The following is a 9,496-nucleotide window of genomic DNA, read 5'->3' as shown; positions in this document are numbered from 1 at the left end:
ATGAGATGGGATTGAGGAGAAACGTTAAAATAAAAGTAGCTAGATGGGGTGCATTCAAATTGTATTCATCCTAAATATCAGTTTAATATTTAAGGTCTGGTTTGAAGATCATTCCATGTAAACTACGAGGTTCTTGATAAGTATGAGGAGCATGAAACACAGATGGACAAACACTCGACTATATAAATGCATGAACAATTTTATACACGTTCACCTATTTTTCTACTCAAACAAATGGGTTGGTTTATTGTTTCTATGCTTGTCTACATGAACAAAAATGTTACGACACATGCCAACAACACTACAGCCCAAAATACATAGTTTGTCTGCAATGTTGTGGGATTCGGTCCCACTGATGTTTGTTTCCCGTCGGCCCGTTATGCGGTGACGCTTCACATTCCACACAGCGACTGAGGACTTCAGAGCCCTTGTCTCAACCGGGCAAAATCGTTATTTTATCGAAGGTAAGCTTCCCTCGTATGAAATATTTGTTTACCTTTGAGTGTATGCATGTTTTCTTAGTGGTTCTCGTTTCCAGAATTTGCTCAGGCGCCATCATTAAATGATTCCCGCTTTAGATAATTGATGAGGTGAGAAGTTGTAGCTTTTTTTAGAAAAGGCGCAAGTTATTCATGAAAAAAAAAAACGTGACCACTTTTGTTTGTTAGTTTACAGACATATTAGACTCAAACACGAGTCTAAAAATATACTCAAACAAATATTTTTGGGGATAAATCAGTTCTCGTCCTTAGCTTGCTTGCTTGCCTCAGCAGACATGTCCCCTTTAGTGTTGGGTCGTTCTTGAACGATTCGTTCATTTTGAACGAATCTTTAATGTGACTCGGGAAGAACGAGTCGTCTCGGGGAGTGATTCGTTCAGTCGCGCATGCGCAACATCCTATAGGTTCTGTACTGAGTTTAGTCAAGTAGTTCACCTGGTTCGAGTCTTCGGGTTTTTCCGAGTCGTTCGTTCATCACGTGACAGACCCATAAGCTTAACCAATGCAGTCTGAGCCGGAAAGAGAATTGATTAGTTCATCTCTCGAGTCTTCGGGTTTTAGTCGTTCATTCATCACGTGACAGCCCCATAAGCCCAAACCCGAAGGCTTGTCAGATAAGAGCTGAGGCGAGCTAATCATAGACTGAAGATCCAGGTAAACAATGAATTAATCTTTTCTGTTTCTTATAGCAGTTTTGTATTGTTTGTAGTGTGATCAACGTTTGCGTAAGTAGTAGATGTGTTAGGGAAGTAACACGTAACATTTTAATAATATTTTGCTAAAATGAACGAAATGACTCTAAAAAAGATTCGTTAATTTTGCTGAACGAGACTCAAAGGTCAGAGTCGGTAAAATGATCCGAACTTCCCATCACTAGTCCCTTTAAACGAGAGAAATGCCCCTGTTGTGCCGAAATCGGTGACCTAGCGAAAACTGACCAGGGGTCGCTGTTCAGCAAATGTTCTTGCGGGAGCGCGCACGTTAGATCAGACGCTGAAGCCGAATGATCAGCGTCAGAGGAGACGAGCGGTGCTGTAAAATAGGGATGGGCGATACCACTTATTTTGTTTTCGATACGATACCGATATTTTTCAAGGCAGTATCGTCGATACCGATTCGATACTTCTGAACTAAACTTATAAATGATGAAATGTATTAAATTACTAAAATGGGTGATGATAAGCACTTAACTTTGTTTAAAACGCATTTTAACATTCTATACGCCTTAATTGTAACTTATTAGGTTATATTTTTGTTTACACATGGTTCAAATATGTTTTTTGTTTACACATGATTCAAATCTATAAATACAGTTGAACTATGGTCACTTTAGTAAAACCATGGTTCATTTTCATAAGGGACTGCCAGTGACCGGCTGTTACATGCATAAAATGCGAAATTTTTATTCTGACAGTATATGATTTATATTAACATTACAGAATAGAACATGATCAATATTATTAGCTAACAAAGGTTATTCGTCCAATTCAATGCATATTGTACAAATTTTTGTTGTTGTTAAATTAACAAAATCACTGATAAATAAAACACACCTTAGTATCGATATTTTTTGTTTGAGTATCGATACTTTCGATTCTCGTGTCAGTATCGATACGCCCATCCCTACTGTAAAACATGTTTCATGTCTTAAGACTAAAGAAAACAGGACAAGCTAGATATTCCCCTTGTCCAAATACCCACACTTGCGGTCTTTGCACTTGACCATTTGACTACTTGTATGACGTATGTCCTGTATTTGGCCCAAGTGTTCAAGTGAGGATGAAGACCACAAGTGTGGGTATAACTTTTCATTACCGTATAGGACACACTTATAGTGTTGTAAAAATGTAAGTGTTTGCATAGCTTTATTCTAATTTTAAAAACTTTGCATTTTAAAATCAACTTCTAAATGTCTGTTCAGTAGTGCCTATAATAACAGATGACAGTTTAAGTTGCAGCGCTCCAGAGCGGTATTCAAGAAAGTGTGGGGCTGTGTTGGAAATCGCCCCCTATACCCTCATTCACTATTCCCTACATTAGGTCACTAATTCAGTTCACTAGAAGGAGTGAATGAAAATGAGTAGTGAATTCGGACACTGAGTGCACCGGAAGGAGTGCCACTTTTGCATAGTTTGTGCTTGCTGTTTATTAATCATTTGAAACTAGCAAACTAGCAGCTCCAGTAGTAAGATTAAAGGATTTATCGTGAACTCCATCACGGAAATTATGTATAAACCCTAATCAAACAATTTAATAATCAATTTACAATGAATTTATACCCGTGTTGTACATTATGCTGTACGCCATGGATGAATGCTTTGTAAAAATTAACGGATTGATTATTCAGCTGCGGGCGCCATCTTCTGGCAAGATGCGGGAATTCATTCGATGCGTGACTCTCACGGTGCATTATGGGCATTCTCTAGCCGTTGAGTGTGCACCAGTTGTACACTCGTTTTTGCAGTGCATTGTGGGATTGAATGAGTGCACTCGAGAACGTCCACTATGGTTTCGGACACCACTAAAAATGGCTGTTCCCTCAAATAGTGCCCTATTTAAGGGTATGGGGCGATTTCGGACACAGCCTGGATTTAGTGTGCGTTAAGGGCACTGCACTTTGGCGTTTTGAAGACCTGGGACGGTCTTGCGCACTTACTTCCTGTCGCGCGCACGTGCTCTCAAGTGGCCAAGACTGCAAGTGTGGGTATTTGGACAAGGCAATTGTCACCAGCATCTAAGTTCTTATATAGAAAAGAATTTAAACATTAATGCTGCTGTTGTCTGCTAATGTATTAGCCTACTTCTAAGAATGGTTTCCTTATGATGTTTTTAGTGCTTATGTAAAACATATTCCGATTATCTGATAAATGTAGGTCTTATCTTTATTCCTATAACTATTTACTGTAATTACCCAATAATGTTTGAGATCTACAGTTTGTTCCTTACAAATGCATATGATTGCAGTTGGCTATAGGGTCACTGAATCTGACAAGTAAAAATTAATAAAATGTTAGCTATCAAATTGTTACCTTTATAAACTTTAGTGACGATGTGACACTGCTTCGATTGTGCAAGTGACAATTCCTGTGTCAACTGTGTGTTTTGTCTCTCATAGTTGAGGTATACCTATGATGAAAATGACAGGCCTCTCTCATCTTTTTAAGTGGGAGAACTTGCACAATTGGTGGCTGACTAAATACTTTTTTGCCCCACTGTATAGACAGACGCGATGTGTTGATTTGAAGACATTTGCGTATTTTGAGAGAGCACGTGTGCGGGCAATCACTCTCGCTGTTTGTGAAATTACGTCTCGCACAATGTTTTCAAATTACTTTATAAGTTATCTAATGCAGAAATATGAAGGTGAGTACCTCGCCTTCAGCATTATAATTATTTCACCCGCGCTGGACAGAGACTGAGGCGGTGCCGCTGCATGTCGTGCCAAACCTCTCACGGCAGCGTCATCAGCTTGAGATCGGCCTTTTTAGAGACCGCCGATCAAACATCCCAACGTGATTATCGGCCGATAATGATTTTGATTATAAGTGATTATAAGCCGATCAATCGGAGCACCCCTAGCATTTTGTCTTTACATAAGAATGTATGTCATACAAGATTTTTTGCTTGTATGTGGTGACCACATGATGATCAGTAAACATTATGAAGTCATTTATTCACTTACATAAATGCTTGATTTTTCATTTTTTTTTACCCAAACTTAAAACAAAGGTGTTTTTTTGGGAGGGGGGGGGTAAACTGTGTGAACATCCATGAATTTACAAAAAAATTACTACTAATGATGAAATGTTTGGAATAATAGCTGGCATTTATAGTTGTACTTTATTAAAACCCTGAATGCATACATATTACACACGCATATTGTGCAGAACATAAATGATTTGTTTCAATGCTTCCAAGAATGTCATAAAGTTGCCAGACGGATAATATTAAATAACCCTAAAATCAGCACATCACAGAAACATTCAATCTCAAAATATAATCAACTAACATGAGATTCTGACTAAGAAGCAGAATTTAGTTGTAACAGATAATTGACATGTTCACTTCTACATCTTAATATGTCTCCTCTGTTGAAAAGTAACCTGAAATGGGATGCCTATTTTTCATCTTGACTCTGTATAGTTGCACAGTAGGAGGGCTGTGGGACGCTGGCAGTAAGTCTGCCTTTTCTGTGTAAGAAAATCCACCACCAGCCACGCACAATGGAAGTGGAGGATGCCTTATTGGCTAAGTTCAGGGTCCTGATTCAAGGGCTCATGATGACGACAACCTCAGAGATAGTCAAAATATTCAGCAAAGTGCTGCTGGAGACCAGAATGGAGATCACCCAGAGCTGGAGGGAGATCGACTTGTTGAAGCAGCAGTTGGAGGAAAGTGAGCAGCAAAAGACAGAGGCCATCAATAGGGCTCAGAGGAGTGACTTCAAAAGGGAAGATGACGAGATGGAAGTGTCATGTGTGAATTCTCAGTCTGACGTACAGAGCTCAAACACTGTCATGCCAGTGGCTGTGGTGAGTGGGCATGCTTTTTGTGGTCATTGTTTTCACTTGTTTTCAGTGCAGTGCAAATCAGCATAGAATCAATGTTATTATTTCTGTATTTTACCACAAAAATACATAAGTAATCTGTCTTTTTACTGACATTCTGTTGAAAATGTGTTGTATTTTGTAGAATGATTTGTGCTCTTTCGTTAATAATAAAACCATGTTTTGTGTGTTACAGGGGCCTGAAGAAAGAGCAGAGAATGTCTCAGAACCAGAGACAACACAGTCAAGCAAACCAGGTACTAATGTTTTTAGATAATTTTTCATGATAATGAACAGCAATAGACAAAAATCACAGGAAATTACCACTTAAAAAAAAAAAGTGGAAATATGAAGAACTGTAAAGTGATCTCTAAGTTACTAGAGTTTGTTCTCACTGACAATATGAATTATCAAGATGATACAAAATTAAAGGGGCGACACTTTATTGTTATTTTAATTATATTTTTTAAAGCATTTTGCAGTGGCATTCTCACGTAATCTGGGGTACACAACAGTTTTTTTATTGTCAATTAAAACTGTTTGAAATCATTTTTGTTCATTGAAATGAAGCTGAAATAAATATAAATATTAGATGAAAATCTTAAACTTAAAGAAAATAAAATATTTAAGTTGAAGTACTAAAATGACTAAATCTGAAATAAAGTTAAATTGAAATGTATAAAAGACATTAATAAAAATTATAATTATTATAATTACGATTATAAAAAATCGCAAACCACATAACTAAATTGTTAAAACTTAAAATGTAAACTGAAAATATAAAAATAAAAACTAATTCAAATTAAGAAAAACATACTACAATAGTATAGAAATAGTACTGTGTTTTGTCATCACTGCTATTGTGCTGGAGTAAAATACATTTGTTATGAGTTGTTTTCAATACTAATTAGCTTTTTTTTGTGTTGATTAATTAGGCCAAAAGGTTCAGAAAATCTGTCCAACTGCTGCTATTGCTGAAAACAGCCAGAAGACCAAGTGCCAAGAGCCAAAATGCACACAGCATGTGGTAAAACCGAAAATAGTTTGTCCCGCCAATGTGCCGCGAGTGAGAGGGCAGAAATCATCATCAAGCAAGACCATATCCGAGCCCGCATCTAAAATCGTTGCAAATGGACCATCTACAAGTGTGGACATAATCACAAATAACCCAAAATCAAAGGTGATGAAAAAAAGGAAATTAGTCAAAACGCAAAAGCACGCTAATGATGTTAGTGTTGCTCGTGCACTTCGAGACCGACAGCACCTCAGCATGCAGAGACACTGTCTGTGTTGTTCATCGGACGAGTGCGACCTTCAGTCTAGCCCCTCTAGAGCCCTGCACCAGGTCCCTAGTGTGTATATCTGTCGTAAATGTGAGAGAAGGTTTAAAACAGACCTCCTGTTCAAGAGTCACAATTGCCCAATGCCTCAGAATTGCAACGTGTGTGGGCAGATGTTCACTACCCTTCAGGGGCTCACCGCACACAGTCAGGAAGTTGAACCTCAGTTCAGCTGCAGTCAGTGTGAGCAAATGTTTGCCACTCAGTGTGCGTTAACTGTGCACAAACGGATCCACACCAACCTTATTGTTCCCAAGGATGTTAAGGCTAAGAGGTTCGAGGTTCGTCTCGAAAGAATCTCAGACTCCCAGCTGGAGGCTGCTTTGTCCTCAAAAAGCTCTCTCTTGCAAAATAACTCTTCAAAACAGGATCTTTTGAGTGAACCGCAGAATATGGCTGCAGCAGATACAAGTCCTGGATCTGCATGCAAACGCAGTGCAGAATCAATGGCCGTGAATGTACCTGAGACCAGCGAGACACAACTATCACCCCAAAGCGTAGTAGAAAGCCTGGACACAAGGCCAGAAACCCTGTCGGAGTCCAGTGTTGGACAGTCGAGTGTCAGGAAAGTATATGCTGTCATGTCAGCTGCTTCATGCCAAATTCAGATTAGTGAGGATGCAAATGGATCCGAGTCACCAGCTGTGCATGAATCTGAAAAAGTAACAGATAAAGGAAAACATGCCAGTGCAAGCGATGAGTCAGGACTCCGCTCTCCTTCAAGAAAGCGGAAGATGTCAGGTAATATTACAAAAATAGGTTCATTGGACAACATGCACTAAGTGACTGGATTCAATATTATTTTTATGTAGATCAGTTTGTTATATTTGAAAATTCTGAGTGATGTTTTTCCTCTAGATTGTTCTCATGATGCATACAATGGCGTGTTTCCTGTTGAAAATATTCTGAGATGGAGAAACAATAAGGTAGGAATGAAGTGCTTTTATGCATGATCCCATGAGCTTTTAAATCATAAAAAAATGCTTTACTCTGATATTCAATGAATTTTAAAAGGGAAGAAATGAAGTTCGGGTCAAGTGGATGCCTTGCACATTGTGGTAAGTCTTCCTCATTTGATATCATGCTACCAAAGAGAAAAACCAGAACCATTCAGCTTTAGTTCCTAGTTTCTTTTCCTAAATGTGTAATTCAGTGGTTTGTCACATAGTTGTGGTCGACCTATCAACCAGGCTGAGTTTTATCAGTTTGCCATATTCATGTCATATTCGCTGTGAAATTAGCACTTGTTTTTTTTCAATCTTGTTTTTTCATTCTTAATAATTTTCAAATTCTGACATAAATATATAAACATGTAAAATAAATGTAAACTTAATTTAATTTCATCAGTATGCATGTGATTTTAATCTCTTTAAGCATTGTATACATATCTGCTGTCTAAGATACCCTTCTCTTTAAGGTATCTGCATTGACCATCAAAAGATCTATATGGGTTGATATCTAATGTAAAAAAAAAAATGAACAAAGTACACATAGTGGGTTCAACGGAGTTGGAATGAACCCTGAATAATCTCTGCTCAAACATTTTATACTGCATTACATTCATCTTCCCACTCGACATGTAAATTAAGTTTTGTCTTAAATGTAAATTGAGGATAACAATAAAAGGGATAGCCTTCCGTTCCCACATATTTGGTATTCTTTCAGATGGGAACAATCAAAAGTTAAGGTGATAAGATTGTTTGAAATCCCTAGTAATTATATTCCTGTACCCTTTTGATCACAGGATGGTTCTTGATGCCCTACTGCCACTCCCACGCTATAAGTGATATAGTATACAGATACAGAGATCGGGAGGAATTATCTCTATGATAATTTAGGGAAGGAACACATTCTGCATCACATCTTGGCGTGAAAGCTGGGTCAGGGCAGACTATAATTCCTTACATTAGATAATAATGATATATTTATTTACTGGAGAGTATAAGTTTTAAAGCAAAATGGCAGATTTGTGTTTCCATTATAGTAACCCCTTTGATTTAGATGCATTCCAACAGTGGAAACCCCCGAAACTAAACTCAGTTCCTTATTTTTAAATATGTTTGGGTTTATGCCTTTCATGAAAAAAAAAAATCCCTGATGTTAAATTTACTATTCATATTTTATTTACTTTTCTCAGTGGGGCAAAGTTCCAGAACACATGGGAACCAGCAGAAAGCTTTCCAGGCTATTTGGATGACAAGAACGAAGAGCTGAAGAAAGACTAGAAGGACAAAAAAATATATGTTGACTATGCTTTTATGAAGTTCTCTGTTTACACTATAAGAATGTATGCTTTGCAATGCAGTTAATTTAATGAGTTTTTTTCTTGCCATGCCATTTTCCTGTAATATAATTGGTTGGTTCCTTACAGCTACCCTAGATAAATGCATTTAAGTTAAAAAGGTGGCATTACTTTTTAATACATAGTTTTAAATGCCTGAAATGGAAGTCTTTTTCCTATTATAGCTTGTCTTATTGTGATCAGCAAATAATTTTGTGTATAATTTTAGATATTTAGTATTTGAACGGCTGCCTTGTATTTACCTTACTGCAATGTTTGGTTGAGGGTTCAGTTACATGTTTACATGTTTTTGGTGAAACTTGTGTTGATGGATTTTTTTATATTCAGCAAGTTGATTTATGATATTAATTGGCAAGATGTTTGTGGGTTAATGACTTACACTACAAGCAACAGTTTATTACTAAAACACTATTAATGTTAATTGCCTCTTCCTGTTTTTAACTAGTATGTTATTATACCAAAGAATGCAGTTATGTTCAAGGCATATTTTAGGGAATTTATGGAAGTGTTATCTAACATGCCATCACACAGGTGAAGTATTCTGGTAAAAGGTGGTAATTGTACTGGAAAACCCCACAAACGTAAATAAACAGTTTCAAACCGGCACGACTTCTCATACAGTAAGTATCATGACACCTTTTCAACAGCATGAAAATCTGGCCAGTAATGTGTTTATGATCATTGCATATATTTTCTGAAATGTTTAGGATTCTCTTAATTGTTCATAACAAATACCATAGTCAGCCTTACTTAGTTTTAAACTAAAGTTACAACTTGGTAAATTTGTTAATATAGATTGTGAGAACT

The 9,496-nt window shown here is 37.2% G+C and overlaps 1 protein-coding gene across 1 annotated transcript; it reads left to right on the top strand.

Annotated features, from left to right (window-relative positions):
• Positions 1 to 278: 278 nt before the first annotated feature.
• Positions 279 to 9,291, top strand: LOC107556807 (uncharacterized). The gene is made up of 7 exons (XM_016240016.1): positions 279 to 464; positions 4,644 to 5,032; positions 5,244 to 5,304; positions 5,983 to 7,128; positions 7,246 to 7,313; positions 7,402 to 7,445; positions 8,525 to 9,291. Exons 2-7 carry the CDS (start codon positions 4,724 to 4,726, stop codon positions 8,610 to 8,612), a joined length of 1,716 nt encoding a protein of 571 aa, XP_016095502.1. The 5' UTR covers positions 279 to 464; positions 4,644 to 4,723; the 3' UTR covers positions 8,613 to 9,291.
• Positions 9,292 to 9,496: the final 205 nt, after the last annotated feature.

This window comes from Sinocyclocheilus grahami, unplaced genomic scaffold, assembly GCF_001515645.1.
Source record: "Sinocyclocheilus grahami isolate Dianchi unplaced genomic scaffold, SAMN03320097.WGS_v1.1 scaffold579.1, whole genome shotgun sequence".
Taxonomy (NCBI): domain Eukaryota; kingdom Metazoa; phylum Chordata; class Actinopteri; order Cypriniformes; family Cyprinidae; genus Sinocyclocheilus; species Sinocyclocheilus grahami.
The sequence above is the reverse complement of the archived record's forward strand: the minus strand, read 5'-3'. Positions and strand labels throughout refer to the sequence as shown.

Excerpts from the sequence above, each read along its gene's own strand:
- LOC107556807 (XM_016240016.1), top strand. The coding sequence starts at position 4,724 with ATGGAAGTGGAGGATGCCTTATTGGCTAAGTTCAGGGTCCTGATTCAA. Across the intron at positions 5,033-5,243 it reads CTGTCATGCCAGTGGCTGTG|GGGCCTGAAGAAAGAGCAGA; the intron begins GTGAGTGGGCAT and ends TGTGTGTTACAG. Across the intron at positions 7,446-8,524 it reads TGGATGCCTTGCACATTGTG|TGGGGCAAAGTTCCAGAACA; the intron begins GTAAGTCTTCCT and ends TACTTTTCTCAG.